Here is a 19,725-nt window from a genome sequence, read left to right as displayed (position 1 = left end):
TGAATATGTACTCTAAATAAACCGCTCAGCCACTCAAATTACTCAAGATAAATTTTGGAATTTTTTTTTACATGAATATTATTATGCCGTTATATCAGCCAATCAGAAGCGAGGTTACAAACGGCGACGCTATTTTATCTTTTATTGGCTGATACAGTAAATTTTTATACCAAACAAAATACTTGTTACCGGCAAAGTTAATTCTTTGATATATAATCAAAATTAAGTTAATAAGATACATTGTTACTCACTGATAAATTGGTTTTGTAGACCTACTGAATTGTGATTGTCTGAATTGACTTGGTTTATTTTCTGAATGTTTTTGTTTTGTCTGTTTGTAATATTTTAGTGAATGCCAGACATCATAACTAAACATTTTGAAATTCACTACAATTTATCAGATATATCTATACTTGTTTTTATGATAAATTTGTATGAAGTAATTTTCTTGTTTATGTTATATGTTTCACATACATTTGTTTTTATATGAACAACTCTTCATCAACAGTTAGTCATTTATACCTGTTTTCTGAGTTCATGGAGAAATATCAACCACGCGATTACTTTTTGTCACATAGATCGCGAATGTGATGTAAGGAGATATTAGTAGATATTACTGCTCAGTAGTAGATCGTAGAAACGGTAGTAATAATTGGCAATTTTTGTAGATAAAATTAACCCACTGTGTTCCAACTTAATATCAAAACTAAAACTAATTTAAAATCTCTTAATGGAATATTCTATGAAATTTTATGAAATTTCAACAACAACTAACATCATTGTTGATTTCATTTCCAATTCACAAAATACTGTATACTCTATATTTCAAACTGCAATATATAATACTATAAGAAATTGACCGTGCACCTTATTTGCCTCCTGACGAACTTAAATCTTTGCATGCAAGGAAAGCCTTTGTTGTGGTAATATTCAATGCCAGTTCTCCGCCTGACAGGTAAAATGACCACCAAACCATGAAGTATTGATAAAATTTTCTCAGCAGAATTTTTATAATGAATCATACCCTAGTTTAAAACTTCAAGAATCAGACATGTGGACATTCATTAATGTAAATCATTGGGGACCTTAGGACCAGTTTGGCCAGGTACAAAATAGTTTTCTTTCCTCCACCTCTCCTAAGCAACATCCCAGCTCTTCGTGTTCAATAGTAGTTCTTACAAATATTTATTTTGAATCAATTGACCAACAACCACATATTCTGTAATGGAAGGTGAGATGGACAAAAATAGATGACCAACCGCACTTTGTTTCTATGGTTACGTTCTTTTTTTCTTCAATGGTCATTTATGTATGCTGTGAGCTGTAAGGAAACAATACCAACGAAAAATTACGTTATGTTTTATTTTGATTTTAACAATAAATTTACATATTCAAAATATGAAACTAAATACAAAATGGCAGTTACAATATACATGAAATAAATAAGCATGAAAATGTTCAATTTTAAAGAATGTTGATAAAAATTATGCGCGTTAAATCGTCATAAATTCTATCATACGATATTCACTATGCTGGCGACGTTTATAGTAACATTTACGGTAAGACGTGGTATCACCATACGGGGAAATTACTAGGTCAAATGTTGTCACTATCACGTAAAACATCGATAACATATTTGATTTAAGCTCTGTGTACAACTGAATTCATTTTGGTTAATCCATGGAAAGGATGACAATGACTTACAATTTAAAATAAGATTCGAAAAAAATATTAAAAAATAATAATTTGTATTCATTTTCAAAGATTTGATATTCATACTTTATATGAAATGAAAATCAAAATGTCTTCAAAAAAGTAAATGCAATTGATTTTAACATACAATACTAGCTTATCTTTTGATTCTGACATCGACGACGACCAATATCAATAACCAGAAATATTATTCAGTTTCACCAATATGTGGAATACTTTTAAAATGGTATCAAATATACCAAGACAATAGTATTTATCGAGTGTTAGAATATCCTTTAAATGTATCTCAATTCAATGACAGAATTATCACTAATATGACTGTTGAGGTAACCCGTAATGACTGGGAATATCTCTTTAAGGTACCACAATTCAAAGACGATGATATCTCAGTAACAGTTTACAGTTTCTCCCATACTTTACATAGATAGTCCACGGTTAACCTAGGAAAGACAACTCCGTCTTACATAGGAGATGTAAACGCACTAGATAAGTTTATGACGTCGTCAATACGTGTGGATTAAACGCGGCGTACGTTGAAAATGACGTCATACACTTCGGCGCATAACGACGTTCCTGTGATGATGTCGCAATGTTAATGCTGGAAAGCAAATGATATATCGGCAAGCCTCCTGTTACTGACGGGTTGAGACGGGATACCCCTTTCCCGTGTAACATTACATCACATCAGTCCATACTACTGGGGAGTACTACATGGATCTCAGGTAACATCCCATACAACGGAGGTACACCATCCCGTCATACCGTTCCTTCCGAGGACAGGTGGTGGTCCTCCGGTATTTCGTTGTCCTCTTGGTCGTCGTTGTCGAAGTTTGAGTAGTCTGTGTGAGTGTACATATAGTTGTGGACGATACACATGGCGATGAGTAGTGATGTCTGTAGTAGTAACACAAGGAATATCACCCCTAGGAATGACACAGTAAACCAGTACAGTACAAAGTCACAGTAGTTATCGCTCTCCGCGTCAATGGTGTCTACTTTGTTGATTATACCGAATATCCACACAATACCTACAAAACATTTAAATTATAGATTAAGCATTGATAAGGTTAAATTTATGTAATTACAATTCAAATTTACCGTGAACGTTGTGTTATGATTTGAAACCAAAAGATCCTAGAGGGATCTTGGCGCTCATCATGGAATTATATATGTCCGATAATGGAAAGAGGAGTATTTTCTCTACTTTTCAAATTTGAACAACAAACTACGTATACAATTTGAGAAATTTCCCTGCATTACTTTCTTGGAAACAGCAGTAACAAAATTAATTTTAAAATCAAAGATAGCGGCCTGTCGGCCATCCTGTTAACCGATCGGTACCAAAATTAAATATGTAAAACTAAGGTCCCAGAGAACTTAAATAAAAAAACAACGAAAAAGATCATTTTACTAGGTTCTGAAAAATAGTAGTAACAAACTTCAACTATCAAAATCCAAGAGGGCGACCTGTCTGCTATCTTGTTGCCCGATCGGTTCCAAACTGCAATATGCACAACGAAAGGTGAATTGAATAGGCTACCATCTGATGATTGTGGGCGGCTAAAAACTCGGGTATTTAACATATTTTTGGGATTAATAAGACAATGTAAAAATAAAATCGAAACGTGTACAACCTAACCATGCTTTCAAAAATCATAAATAAACAGATCCTAATATCAGTAACAATAGCGTTCATTAATAAGTAAAATTATTATAATTCTGACACAAACGCTTGTCTAAGTTTCAAAAGAACATAAGGTATATCATGTTTCAAAATTCCAAGTAAAACAGTCATTACCCTTAGGAAAAATAAAAAGACCAATAACGCGCCCCGTGATAGACATGTAAGAAATCACAGTGTATATTACACACAGATGCATGTCACTATAACAATCTATGCCTAAGTGTAATAAAGACATCGGAAACACCATTGTTATTCAGCCAAATCCATATTTGGAGGCAATGTGTATGTTACAATAGGTGCTGTCGCTGTTTCCATCCCTGGCCCAGACAGAACTATTTCTGTGAGTGTCTGTGAAGATCGTAAGAATGCATAAAATCAAAGGATATTAACTTTTTGTTCAGTTTGCAGTGATTTGTTATTGTATACCTCTTTGCGAGATATACTCATTATCTTAGTCTTTAAGATAAAAATCATGCAATTTTATAGAAGGGAATGGTTTCATCTGTTTCCAGTGAACTAGACAAGATATTTTAAAATTTCTTTTCCAAATGTCACAAAAACCATTGCAATGATTATTAATTATGGTCAAATAGTCAGTGGGTAGCTGCAATGTAAGGAAGACAATCGAATTATGACTCAGAGTCAATGCTGTGTTGCTCGAAATTCTGATTTATAAAATGTTGAGAGAGACTTCTCTCAAATTGCACTTCATCTAGTTATCATGTCAAGCAATCATGACGATTTTATGTTAAATGAGTATATTCCACGTGTCTTTCAATAAACGCAGTTACCTGGTATTGTCCAAAATAAAACTAAAATTCCCAGAATGCTATGCAGAGTTTGTAAAACATCCGGTTCCGTTTCATCACACGTCTTCCGGCTATTGCAGCACCAACCCAATGCTTTACAAACTGCACGCAACGTCAGGGCGCTTCCTCCTACAGCTAGGAACATCGGAACGCACTGCTCACATGGGCAGGAACCATACCGCAAGACCCCTAAAATATATAAAACAAAGACATGTATCGAAAATGGAAAATAAACGTTATCACAAGAAACACAAACACCTGAAATAGTTACTGTTAACTTACTGTATACCAACTTTCTTTCGCGGTTACTTAATTACGCGGTTTCCATTACAAAACAAGTGCGCGAAGATTCACATTCGCGAAATTTAAAACTGTCCTGAATTTCATATTCAGATCATTGATGTAAGTGTTAATTGTGGAAATAAACCTTCGCGAACTTGCTTGGATTGCAAAATTGGTGAAAATTAATCGCATGCGAAAGACAGTTGGTTTACAGTACCCGGTGTGACAGTTTTGCGTTTTCCCCTCGAACTACTTTTGCAAATCGATTGAATTTCGCGGTATAAATATGTTACACTGGCTATAGTTGACACTTTTTTGCGTTGATTAATTTTCACGATTTTGTTCGCCCATAAAATACAAGAAATTAGAACGTACGCTAAAAAATTAAAGTTGATTATGAGAATAACAGTTTGACGCTGAGAAACACATTTAGCGACCACGTCTTAGGGATGAATGCAGCATTTCCTAATGAACAGTTTGATACATGATATGCATCTATAATGAACATGACACGCTACGCAATACGCTTGATAAATTGGTTATGTAATTCATCCCAAAAATATCAATTCCTGTTGCAATTTAAGACACAAGTCGTGACGTACAGAAATGCTGTCAAAGCCGTTCTGATATTCTAAAGAGATTATCTTTCACCTTGAGATGAAAAATTAATATTTATTGTCGAAGCAAATATTTTAAGGCCAGTAAACTATCTTAGGTAACTAAACAATAGCATGTTTGTTTCTGATGTTTATTATAATCGTGTTAACGACACACGTCTCTGTTTTCAAAATAAATGCGTATACCTTATCTCTATATTATATTTTACCTCTCTATGTGTCCGTATTATTACGTGACAATGAACCACACATTTAAGCATTGAACGTCATTCAGTTGGCATTCATAGCCAATATGAATGCCAACTGGACAGATGCAATGCCAACTGAAAGACGTTCAATGCTTATATTTACATTTGGTTATAATTTTGAAATACTAAGGATTTCAGCTGTCATGAAATTAAGGTCAGGTCAGAGTCCATTTCCAGTAATGAAAGATTAAACTGGGAGTTCTTTTTTTATTTTGTCCAAAGACGATTTCATTAAATTATTTTTTCTTAATTATTATTGATTGATATCATAAAATAAAAAAAAAATAAAAAAAGTAAGTAAAGGTTATGGTTCATTAAACTACATACTGGAAGGGTACATGTATAAATTGTGTTGAAACGTTTGTTGTTGTCGTGGTCGACGTACAACCGTGAATATAAAATCAACAAACTTGGACATCATAGGAACTTACGTAATATAGGCCAATAACGAATAAAACTTATGCAGATTTAGACCACGAATCTCATAGCTTATACAGTACTGAACATTCGTAATGCCATAAGCCTGCCACACTCTTAAATAACAAACTTCTAAACTTATTTTCGAGTGCGATAAAATTTCTCGTGATTTGCGATCGGTAAGAAACCGTGAACATTAATAAGGCTGGGAAATTGTTGTGAGCACATGTACAGTAGAACTATATCACAGTTTAAAAATAATAAGGCATCAAAACGCAGAATGAAGACGCCATAAAATTCAGTTTGTTTAGATTATTAGGTTAGTGACAACATTACGATCAGTACTCAAATGATACAGCACGTAGCGCGGAGAGTTACATATCACAGAATACAATATGTGTAGCATCTGCTGTTATTGTGACTTACCGAGTACAATCGCCAGGAGGCCAATAATAAAACTGCTTACAGAAACGGTATAGCCAAACACTGAAAGACAAAAACAACAGTATTTATCGATTTTCAGTATAGTATTAGATAATTGCTGAAATAAGAAACCGCTGTGCTTTAAATATGTGCCGGATGTTGAAATTATACACAATAAGAATAAATTATATATGCTTTTAATTCGATATACATAGCGAGTTATCTTTTCGTTCTACGATATGCATCCATCGTAAATTTAACATATTAGTTTAGTTATATAACTATATCAATTTTATTGCTCTTTTCCAGCAATTCAACCCGCATTATAATGTCTACCATAGCACTGCTAAATGCTGGAAAGTAGTTGTAAATTCCGAAACACTTGTCTCTATAATGAAATTTGTATGCTTCTCTAAATAGAGTTTTACTATACAACTGTCATATAAATAGGCACTTCATTGTTGTTTAAGGGTATGCTAAAAGCTATTTCATAGAAATATTGTCAAGCAATCTTTCTTATAATTCATAAATAAATGTGCCTCTGGTACACAACCATCTTCGATTTCTAGGAGTTACTATCACTGTCGTCATATCCAACCCTGGACCATGTCATAGCAATGTCCTGTGTCCGTCAACATATGAGACAGGTAGTTTGGTCGAATAAAGGGTATATTATAAGGCTTTGGAATTGGGCGTCGCTCTTCAAAAGAAGTCTCTTTGGGTCTGATTGGTCAGATTTTTTCTCCTGAAACGCCTTCAGTTTAAGTTTCAGATGGATGAAAGGATAGTGATAGTAACCCCTGGAATTTCAACCGTACGGGACAGCTCCTTCTGATGAAAATCAGAATTTTAATAACTACTGTAAATTATTTTATTTTTGCGCGCGACTAAACTTAGGGTATTTTGCAGAGAATACAAACCTCTAAAATAAATAGCCGCGGAAATTGTCTGAGCACATGTACAACAGAGTCAAATGATTCTAAATCGCAAATTTTAATTCGCCATGAAAACATTCGTTAAGCATGTAAATGCGAAATGTGAAAACTTCGCGTAAATACAGGTTTACTAATTACATTACCAGAATAAAACGGCATTGCATGGTGACATTTGGTAATTCCAAAGTCCATATATTTGTATGGTCGTCATAGAAGTCTTCATTTAGTTCAAAATTCATCATTAGTGTGATAAATAGCTAATGAAAGGCTAAAATGATATTAAATGTGGCATAATTATGATTAATTCGAGATTATTTTGTAATATTTGATTTTTGTTTTTATTTCATGTGATCATTACATCATCCGCGTGTGTGATTATCATAACCTCGTTCTAAAGTTACCTGTACGATCAATGGCGGAAAACACCTGTGATATAAAGGTCATCAAGTCCTCCGATTCTTCGTATGATGATATCACTATGGTACACAAACTGGAGTCGTTTGGTTTGTCTGAAACGTAAAAAACACTGTTGTTAATGACATATAATATGGTCTAGGGGAGTTATTTAATCCTTGATGTATGCGGGTTATTCCCCTTGATTGAGAATCTCTAGAAATTTGGAACATGGCGGACTTCGGTTGTCTTTTTTCTTAATTCAAGTTGCAACTACAGCAAGTTTCCTCAATATAGCAACCTCTCAATCAATCAGTACTGTTTTTGAAAGACCTCTATAAGAATATAAGACGCAATGCAAATAACCCATGGTAAAATGAAAAAGTTATGGGGTGCAGAATGGATTTTTAATAAGAAATATAACAAAACTTTAAAAAACGTTCAATATAAAATATCGTTTCCCATTTATATACAAACATATTACGAACAGTTGATTAAGCAATATCAATCAAAACTTAAAATGCTGTTATGACTTTGGCCAACTAGCATGAAATGGGTGATAATAGCTTTCACACCTAAATCGTATCGCTTGATACAAGCGCAACATCTCATATGCACTGAACGTGTAAACTTAGGAGCGCACTCTAAAATCACGAACTTTAAATCGATTAATACTTTAACCAATAGCAAAACGAATGTTTACAACCAGACTTTAAGGCACGTTTTTTAAATTGTTGATCTAATGAAGAAATCAGCTTCAAGTCAGGGTTTTTGCCCTCGTATTAATATGTGTTTTTTGTACTTTAAATCAAAGTGTCTATACATGTACAACACTGGTGAATATTGATTTAAACAGATTTCTATTGAACGAATTAAGGAAACATGACAAAGGATCAAATGTAATCATCAACATCTATATTTCATTTGGTCTATTTACTGTATCTTTGGCTTGAAATAACTTCAATATCACTATTAGTTACGTGACAAAAATATAACTACTGTAAAGAAAAATCAAAGATAATGACATAATAATGTTCACAATTTTCTATTACGGTTATTTGTTATTCTTACTCTAATATACCAATCCCTAAATGATTTTCTTTTAAGTTTTAGTGTGTTTTGTGGATCCTTGTGTTTTTATTACACAATGATGGAATCCTTTAAAGGATAAACTAATTAAATAGCAATGTTGAATTCAAATGTGCTTACTTAGCCTCGTCAGACCTCATGATGTAAAAGGCTAATCAAAGTGGCGTGTACCGATCTATCTATCTTACTCGCGAGGAATAAAAAAAACAGGGTAAGAGGATGTCGCCAGTGAAAGGATTCTCAAGCTGTGTCTTCATCCCTAGAGATTACGTAAAGTCTGGAAAGTGACATCAAACACATGAAGTTAACCAGGAATGTTGTTATAGGAGACCGCAACGGGAGAGAGTTTTCTATTTCTAACGACTTTTTTTGTCTCATGGAAAGATGTTGGTCGAGAACGTTAACATGAATATGTGATGGTATTACGTGTTTTACATGGTTTCTTCTGTTATTCACGTTGTTCAACATATCTTCCATGGTATTAACCTCAATCTTATCCACAAGCCAAATAAATGATGCAATTATGACTTTTAACTTATTTGTCCCTGTAGACACATGTAGGCCCTTCTAAATCAAGTACTAGAATAGTCCATTATAAAATTTCATTGGTGAAACGGTTAAAACATTTAATTAGGCTTAAGTTAGCACGTCATGATTTTGTCCATTATTTAAAAGATTTTATTACCAACCGCAGAAACTCGATCCTCTTTTCCTCTCAACACAAAATTCATATCGTCTCCAATTTATCATTTTGGAATGCCGTTTTTAAAGGGATAAAACGGCAGATAATTTTTTCCGTTTTCAACACTGAAGCTGATTTTTCTCAAAAGTGCTCTGAGTTGGATCAACAAAGCTTTTCGTGTTTGTTGTAGATGAAGCTGGAAGTTACAATCCTTTTGATCGTTCTATTAATGTGTATTTTTGACATTGCCTAGGAAATAACGAGTTAAAATTACCATGAAACGTAATTTTTTTTTAATTTTAATTTTTTTATCACTGATTTATTCTTGAAAATATTGTCTGCTTAATGGGTAAACGTCTAGGCATAACTGTAGACAGATGCCACCTCTTCGTGACGAGATATTCTCATAAAACAGTACACTTTTGCAAAATGAAATGAACAAAAATAGTTAATTCAAAAGCATAGATCTGTTTAACACGAAAGCTGAAAATGAGTAATGAACCGACTTGTCAGTGAATAAGTCATGACCATATCAATATCATTTAGGTGCGACTGATATAATAAAAAAATGCCTGGTTGCAGTTTTCGTGATGTGTTCTGTGTACAAAACACGATACAGTATTCTAATATCAAGCTTTTTCATGTGCTCAAACCTTTAACATTGCTGTTGAAACTACGCCCCAGAAATCTGTTATTGAGAAGATAGCGTATGAACTCCCGATTTGCGTTTTATTTGAATAAATCTTTCTAGTGTCCTTAACAAACCTTAAGAACATAGATATATCAATTTGATCATCAAAGCATTAATTATTAGCTGGCCATGAGCCACTTTTTGTTAAACGTTGCTCATCGAAAAAATTTTATGCCTTGACTATTTTACAAATAATTTCTTTCAAGGCATTGAATTTATTTTTACGTTTTATTTTTGACAGTGAACCATAGAACCAAAGGACTTCCAGTTGACGTACACGTTCTACATCCTTATCATAGTTTGTGTTTTAAATTTCTCTGGGTACCTATTTGATGTCTTACTAATTAATCAAATACCTGAAATACGATAACCAACTCTCGTGTTTAACGACTGCTACGTACCGACTGTTTCCGGATAAATGATCATTTCGCCGAATTCATTTTTATTTTCACCGCGAGAATTAAATTCAAAGTCGGAATATAAGCATGTACCACACTTCAGTTCTAGCTCAGAATTTACGGTTTATGTCTTAGTACGTCAAGTTATACAATTGTACGTCGACAGTTAAAACCCAAATAGCAAAAATACAACCGAGTGACAATTTCTCTATAATATAACTCATGAGAAATTGTCGTTTATAGTGTGTGGATCACGCAGAACAAGATCAGTCTTAATTTGAAATCCAAAAAAACGAGAATTTTTTCCTTCATGTAAATCTTAAACTAACACGTATAATCTCTAAAAACATCTGGTAAATAACAGTCAATATATAAACTATGAAGTGCTTAAAACAAAATCTAATGGCAAGTTGAATGGAAATAAAATGGTTTTAAATGTTTTTATTCACAAAACAATGCCCTCTTGAGCTCAGAAGACATTTAGATTTTGTTCTAGAAATTTCGGTTCGATTCGAGTGTTGTTTCGGGTAAAATGCCATCGACACTGCGGGGAGCATAGGTTCTTAAAGATCCATGTACGGATTGAAACAACTGCTGATAGCAGCGCAGTTGGGTTACAATCAAGGCGATTTGGTTCAAATATGAAGTATTTGGGTGATTAATAATCAATCGTAGAAAAAGATGGGCATATGAACATTCCAGGAATAATGCAATTTAAACACATTGCTTTGTGTTACAAGTATGGTCGGAAGAATCGGGAACGAAAAAAACTATTTTAATAATTTGTCTCTTTTAAAATCGCCTACAGTAAATTAATATTCAATCACTTTTGTGCGTTGAATTTTCAAGCATCTTGCATAGTTGTACAAGATGAGTAATTTTTTCGATCAAAGAGTTTCGGGGACGACCGTGTTGCCATGAGCATTGAAAATGATAAAAAGACAATTTCTGGCAGAGATATGCAGGTCTTTTGTTACCAAATGATTCTTTTCATGTTTTGTTGTTTGGAAATGCGTGCTTGGAATTTCTTATTGCCTGTATAGACATTAGAAACACTCCACAACCTTTACCAGAAAAGGCAATTATGTAACCGGTTGTCGAATAACAAGAACAAAAAACGTTCAGAAGAATACTGGCAGAGTAAACTAAGGTTTAGGAAAAGAGTGAAGGTGTATAAACAAATTACCCAATACTGTATACGTCTGGAAGAGACGGGATGGCGGGGTGTCATTTTCCTTGGCGGGGTGTCGTTTTCCTAGCATTTGAGACCCGATGAAGGTTTTCAAAGAATTTAAAGAATAAGAATGAGGAGGTAATAATGACTCCGCACGTGAAACAAATTATCGGAACAGCCAATCTATATTTACAGCGACTTAATTTCTTGTTTTAGTGCTCAACAACTCGTGTAGCTGATCGTGCGTGTGTATGTGCGTTTGTACGGTGTCTTTGAGAACATGGCCCAATGAGATTGTTTTATGGAATTATATTTATTTATAATTATTTTTATCGGTTTCAATCAAAATCGCAAACCAAAAAAAAAAATGTAATATTAAAATGAAAATAAATAAAAAATATTAAAAGCTCTACGTTTGGTTTATAAAAATAACTTAATCCGGAGAGGTTAAATATATAATATAGACTATTCAATTTACATCGATAGCGAAACAAGTTATATAACTTATATAAATCACTTTAGATGGCCCGGATGTAACTGCGCGAGGGGTCTTATACTGAGGAAACCTGAGTGCCCGGAGTAACCCACGTGATCGGAAATGGTGACCCTTGGCTTTTCACGTCCAAGCCGAGTAGGATCGAACCCTTGTCTGTTAGGTGAAAGGCGAGTGGCTTTCCCACTACACCACCCGATCACCCATTCAAAAATATCGCTGCATGGTGTTGCAGCGCGCTGCCTTCCGCAAACCATCGATCTACATTTGCTTAAAATATCGTTAAAAATAATTATAATAAGTGCAAAGCTAATGTTCTGCATGTGTTATACAGTGCATTATAAAGGTTCTTGAAATATGAATTTACTATTTTCGGCATACTTATTAGTGAAGACCTTTCCAACGTTTTCCTCAAAGGCCATACACCTCCGCGTATCTGATACACTTAGATTAGAAAACAGTTCTAATGAAGGTTGTTGAACATCATTTATTGCGCTGGTTATAAGTATCATCACGGAACGAGTACAATGCAATAATGAATTTTAGTTCAAAGCACAAAAGAAAAATAGGAAGATTTGCACTCTTATGCCTTCGACATATTAGCTACGTTGATTTTTTTTCTGTGATTTTTCTCAATTTTTCATATCTGCGAACGATGTGCGCGTTCATTGATAATAAATGTTACTAGCTAATAAGTAATAATTATTGTTCAGAATTCAAATAGTGTGTCGATAAAAAAATACAAAATTGCTTGTTCACAAACGTAATATTCGACAAACGTAGGTTTATATATTCAATAAAGTTGTTATCGGTATCGTTAATATCCAAAGCTTCCCTTCCAAGATTCTGTGTCGCAAAGCGTTATTCCCAAAAACAAAACACAGCTTGCAAACGTGTGCATATCTTAAAACTGCATTAGCTTCTGTGAAATAGGTTTTGATGACATTTATAAGAGAATCGAACTCTCGTAATAGTAAAGGGCGACGATTTAAACTTTTCGGAAGTGAAAACGTGTCAAGAGAAATGTCACCAGAAGTTAGTGCAGCTAAAAGCCAGAAAATAATGGAAGCTATAGATCAAATTAAAACGAATTTGATTAATGCGAGCCTTTTAGTACAAGAAAAAGTATTATCTTTGTGGTAGCAACTCTCAATCGCATCTCAGAAGCGACTGACTTGAACCGCATTTGAAATAATGCCGAACTTATGTGCCTGTAGGCATTTCTTGCACATTTATCAATAAAGTGATATATTTCCATTCATTAAAATTGTGAATGAATATCTGCACACATGTTTGTGTCCAGGCCATTGCCATCGAGAAGGATAATAGTCTAAATAATGGTATTAAAATGCGATGTTCTTTATGGATCGATGTATAATGTACTGGACAATGCGAATACGAATTATTTAACTAGTGACGATTAAGTTTCACTGATGAACTCTGACCCCTGTGGGGTATGTCCTAGGTTCTGTTCCCTTGCCGAGACACAACACACACCATTGCATACTGCTTAGCGATCTGCATGCAGAGAGTGGGACGATTGGATCGTCCGTTGTCTGTATAATGTGACTAAGTAGGGTGTGTTGCTCGGTATCTTTGGAAGCATGCCTCAGTGAGATAGAACTATAAATTACCCAACACATTACATACATGGGAGGTTGTCCTTAATGACCTTGGCTCTTAATTAAAAAAGACATGGAACCAAATCAACCAACGAACAACCTTTAAGCTATAGACACTAATAACGTAACCGTTACTTATGGAACCGCTTACAGCCTGTTGGTGAAGACAAAGTAAAAGATAACGTAACCGTTACTTATGGAACCGCTTACAGCCTGTTGGTGAAGACAAAGTAAAAGATAACGTAACCGTTACTTATGGAACCGCTTACAGCCTGTTGGTGAAGACAAAGTAAAAGATAACGTAACCGTTACTTATGGAACCGCTTACAGCCTGTGGGTGAAGACAAAGTAAAGGAAGCCACCAAACAACTCTGATCTTTGCATTACATCGAGAGATTCGTCATTTTACCTAGAGCAGGGCTAGACTAATTGCAGTAGGCGGATCCAGAAGAAGTTAAAAGCAAAGGTCGAGCGTAATGTTATACTTCTACGCATTCGTTAATAAGAACTGCATGTAATATATATTAAATCCATCAAAAGTAAGGACGGCAACATTAATATAGTTGTACATGTTTCATTTCCATCCACATAACTAGATCTTTTTAAATAGCAATAAACAATTTTATATATGACAAATATAACCATTGATTATATGCTCAACTTGAGAGGGGACCGTAAAGTAGCAATAACATGGACTATTAGTATTCCTCACAGGGTAGCTGTCAACGGTCAAAGAAATGACAGCGATACGCAAGGGAAAAGTTCTGGGATTCACCTTAAATAGTTATGAAACTAAAATGTCAACAATTATGAAACAGAATGACAAAGCAGAGTTGAGTTGTGGGAAAGCACAACGTTACACGATGTGCGGTGTGCCCACGAAGTCTGTGCAATGTGCGCGCGATGTGTGATGTGGGCGTATATTTTGTATCTGGTACATATCTTGAAAATGAAGACTTCTTATTTCATTTGACTCATCAGTTGTTTATTACCTGAGTGGAAATTGCCTTACTTGTGTTTGGTAGCTAAGATAAAATTATCATACATAAGAATTAAAATATTGGAAATATTTACATTTAATGGGTTATAGACAAAGTACGCCATCACTAAGAACTCTAAAATTATAATGCCGCTTCATTCGTATTGTAAAACGGCTAGAAATAATAGTCACTTGTACGTTTAAAGAAACGTTGTACAGGAACTATACATTGTGTTTTAACTTCGCTTGACCCAATACCTAAACATGACACAGCCTAATCACATCATGTACCATATTCCTTTCCAATCATTGTGTCCAATTTAATTAGCTCTGCACGTGACATTCCAATTAAGGTATGTATTATAAGCCACATGTCCACGTCTACTAACGTATACCAAAGCCGTATCACACGACCAGTATCATTATATATGTAACTCGCCTTCTATATAACGGGCACCTGTCGTTTGATTAGATGACACAGCACATGTATATACTGGTAAAGAGATATTCAATAGATAATGGATTGCAAAATGCGTTATTGATATTGAATATCATAAAATGTTATATCTAGTTGTTGAATAGTTCAATTCATATGTATCTTTGTGATATACAGTGTGTATTATTATTTTTTTATATTGATGCATAAACTGCAAATTGTATCTTGGTAATTTAGGCAATTGATTTAAATTGTCAGAATATCTAAATCTTATTGGTCTCAGTAATGTTGCTGATTTGTGAATACATTTGATCACATAACCAGTATCTATTATGAATTTCTATCACAGATCTGTAAATTGAGTTCAGGAGTGTGTAAGGTAAGAAATATTGTGAACGGAAGTCAGAGTTCAGGGAGAAAATCAGAGTTGCGGACACAAGACGAAATTCGAAATATCATTGTTGTTAGAATGCCTAATAATAAAAACCCAAACCTATCATTGCCAAACTCACGTTTACAAATGAATGTAATCTATTACGTTTTATTACCCCTAAACCTCCTCCGCATGTGTTATTTTAATAGGAAATTGTGATTTTATTAACCAGCAACCACTGAAATAGATTTTAGCTAGAATCTGGTTGTTTTTTAAGGCTTCTTAATAACCATTACTATATGATGACTAATTTCAATGATAAGAGAAACCTTCTAGGTATTACTTGATATCTGAGATAATTCTATCTAATGCTACCTGTATGCTTTAAATGATAATTAAATGCGCAATCTTGTCGTCCATACTAATACGCCTCTAATGAGTATCGCCATTTTACTACACCGTTGGCGTCTAATGAGAAAGCTTTAATGCTGCGCCGATCTCAGCTCAAGCTTCTTAAGACAGCGAAGGAGGGGAATAACACTCTGAGTGATGGTATGGCCGAGAGGAGGAGAACACAAACAATTAATTGGAACAGGAATTTTGGTTATACAAGACGAACATTGACATTGATTGATAGTTTTCTGATTTTCTGGAATTCTCCTACGATATCACACGTATCTGCGGGTATCTCCATCAGTAACAGCCTTCAGTATAACCAGTGTGATCAACATTTAGTGATGGATTCAAATTTAGTTTGATGATTTATCAAAAACAAGACGTTTACAGAAGACATATGAAAAAATGAGTTTGACAAATTGGTTATACTTATCTTAAAGGCCCACTACCTTTCCGAAACGGATTTCAATTTTTAAAATGGGAATGTAAAACAAGATCGATAATTTTGTATAGTCTTAAAAATTATTAACTTACCGTTAATACTACATTTATCATCACCTTCTGAACGATTTGATTAAAATAAATAAAATGTTTATTTTCATAACGCGGGTCGTATTATGTTTCCCACCGTCGTCCTAAATACCGCGCGGTAGTTGACTATCACTGGGCCAGAAGGCAAAACAGCGAATGGACTCTCCACTGTTTTCATATATTAATACACAGGAAATCTTGCATATGTTTGGTGTCGTAACCTTATTTTAGGTCATCGGTATGCATTTTCTGATGTTATTTATGTTCTTTAAGAAACCTTTATATTTTGCTCCGGAAAGGTTATGGGCCTTTAAGAAATTTGAATGTTTAAAGTTTTCATAACGCATGATGATATCGCATAAGTCAATAACGAATGAAATATGAAAACTGGGCACAGTGGATAGAAATATGATCGATGTTCAATGATGTGCTAGAAACGACAGTTTTTTTTAAAATAATGTAATCGGCAGCGACAATGGGCACATAACTCCAGTGTCGTTCTTCTTGCTGCGATCATGTACATTATCTATATCTTACTCAGACCGTCTTAGTCTACGATATCGATATATGGAAGAAACAGAGGGTCCACAAAGTAAAGACAGAGTATACACATTCATTCTACTGTTTTTTTCTTTTGTTTTAAATATATATAAATATTTACAATATATCAATATTTGCTAAGTATGGATGAGATTCAGTCTATGCACCCACGTTTAGTCATGGTGTTGCCTCGAGGAACTGACGCCTAAATGGATTTTAATTCAAATTTAACATCAAATACAAGTATGTTATGTAATTATGTTGCCGGTAGGTTGGTTATTATACCCCTTGGTGTCATATATATCCTTAGGCATAACAAAGAATGAGCATCGAGATGATATCAGCTCGCAATATTTGTCATAAATCATTTCTGGGAAAAAATACAATATTATACATTTAATACACCAGCTTGATCATATTGATAGCCCATCCCATTATTATCTAAACATCTCCACAAAATTGTACAACTTGTTCTTAAAAACTCATCGATATGTGTTACAATTAATTTTCACCTAACATTTTTTTTTTTTTTTTTTTTTTGTTATATACAGGTGTCTTAACATAAGTATGATTTCTTAAGATCCTGTCTTGTATGCCTGACTGTTTTCTGAACGGATAACCACACATATTGTTTTGTTTATGTTGTAAACCAGGTCACAATATGAATTTCTTTTCAACACACCTCCCCTCATGTAATATAAGCACGACTAAAGAAAGCATGGTCAACTTCTTTAATTTCACATAATATATTAAGCTTGATGAATGTTGACAATGCTTTTTCGAAACAACCATTCACAACACCGCGCTTTGGTGGGTAGTAATAAAAACAGCATGCTTTTATATCTTTATCACATTAACAATCTCTCCGTAGTTGTACAATGTTAAATGTACTATAAATTAATGGCCATAGTATATACGGATTCATGTGTTAAAAAGCCTTAGAGAGGGAAAAGTCTCGATCAACCGATAACTATTGATTCAATTCACTTTATTTTAACATGGGAACATCACCTTTAATAGGCAAACTATTTACCTGATAGGTGGTCATTTGTGTCCAGTTGGTCGCTCTCCAATTCACAATCCTGACCCCCCGGGAGGAGAGTGTCTGTAGCCACCGGGGTCGTCTGCTCAAAGTCTGTCATTTTGTGTTGATGATCGTAGTAACGTTATGTAACACGTGCGTTGATAACTTTATGTAATATTCACACGATGAGCTTCATCCGTTTTGGTTTAGTTCATCCACACATTATAATCATCATTTGTATAAATCCATTTTCATTTAAACGTCTCCTATAAGGCATTTACATGTTATCCAGACACTGGATAGAAAATATCAATTTAGATATTGACAACATATCAAGTATAGTTCAGATGAATGCACAGTTCAGCAGATCCGAAAAAGACAAGAGTTCGGCAGATAAGCTGTCCTCGTTCCTCCAGCATCTCAGCCCAATAACGAATGCTGCTCCACAACGTTAGCGCTACACTTAGGTGCAAACGAAAGCGCAAGTAAATAGATATCGTATGCGCTGTGTGTTGCCTCTGGTTATATTTACGCACATGTAGCAATATATTTTATATATGGACGTGTGTTCTTACTGTGCCACACAGGTACAGTCTACATAGCCTTAAAACTACCTTAGTGAGTCAGTGTAGTTACTCAGGTATGTCAGGTAAACCACAATCCGGACAGACAGCCCCCGCGATAATGTTCAGGATATTTGAAACTGTTCTTCGTCTGTATTTAAACACGCTTAACTCACAACTGACTCAATATTGTGTGTGTGGTATGATTGAAATGGGATTCACTTTGATGTCTCATACCGGTTTCCACAATGTGAAGATTATAACAGTATTAAATCTTCTACAAATAAAATTAAAATCAGTTTGGTCAATAGAAACATCAAGAACCATTACAGTTTATGTTTAAACACCTAACTTCTTTAGTACTGGACGCAACCTCTCGCTTCTCGCGCTTGAAGACCTCTCTCACAGCTTCCAAATGAAACAATGGTTCACATGCAATGTTCCACGGATAAAGTTCATTGGATTGAAGATGACATCCATGTTGATCGCCACACAAATATATATGGTCTGTTATTAGCAATCTTAATAATCAACTCACATAGGAAAACTCATCCCACATGTTCAAGTTATCAGCGACTGTCATAACGAAAAACGTGAAAACGGCAATAACATCCTATGCCATGTCATTGTATACACGACAAAACCATTACTGCGGAAATGTACACAACACAACTAGATCACAATATTAAGTAAGTATAAACATACCAAGCATTGGCTGAGCAGACAGCGCATTTGGTATGGTTATCCCTAAAGGCTATGTACAACTGACACCGAAGTACTTTCATGTAGATCCCCTTGGCGACGGAAGATGTAGTGATCTGCCCTCACCTGCCGCAGAGAGTGTGAAATTAGATCATGATCGGCCGCTATCGGTGATAATATCATCGTTATATTTCGTTTAGTCTTTTAATTGTGTATGTACCTAGGCTGTGATATCTAGGGGTAGTATTGTTGTAATTTAATGCCTTGCAGGAGTACGTGTGAATGTGGTATTGTGTGGCCTTTGTTATAAGGCTGACAAGTTCAGCTGGCCGGAGCTGTGTCGATAATTAATTTCATTTCACAAACAGATGATCAAACCCCTCTGTTTAATATACATGTTGAAGTTCTGTGAGCAATGGACACAAATACAACATAGATGTTGTTTTGTTTACTAAAACACAGATTTTCTTTCTCAAAAATCTCAATAGTGTTTGATATACTGCATTGTGTA

At 34.6% G+C, this 19,725-nt stretch overlaps 1 protein-coding gene across 1 annotated transcript; it reads right to left on the bottom strand.

Annotated features, from left to right (window-relative positions):
- Positions 1-1,359: 1,359 nt before the first annotated feature.
- Positions 1,360-19,341, bottom strand: LOC138325527 (uncharacterized). The gene is made up of 5 exons (XM_069271256.1): positions 17,959-19,341; positions 7,530-7,637; positions 6,197-6,256; positions 4,189-4,395; positions 1,360-2,741 (listed from the first exon to the last, which is right to left on the bottom strand). Exons 1-5 carry the CDS (start codon positions 18,065-18,067, stop codon positions 2,470-2,472), a joined length of 756 nt encoding a protein of 251 aa, XP_069127357.1. The 5' UTR covers positions 18,068-19,341; the 3' UTR covers positions 1,360-2,469.
- Between the last annotated feature and the right edge of the window lie 384 nt (positions 19,342-19,725).

Source organism: Argopecten irradians, chromosome 6 (genome assembly GCF_041381155.1).
Source record: "Argopecten irradians isolate NY chromosome 6, Ai_NY, whole genome shotgun sequence".
In the NCBI taxonomy this organism is placed as follows: Eukaryota; Metazoa; Mollusca; class Bivalvia; order Pectinida; family Pectinidae; genus Argopecten; species Argopecten irradians.
Note: the sequence above shows the minus strand (reverse complement) of the source record. Positions and strands in the feature narration are given on the sequence as shown.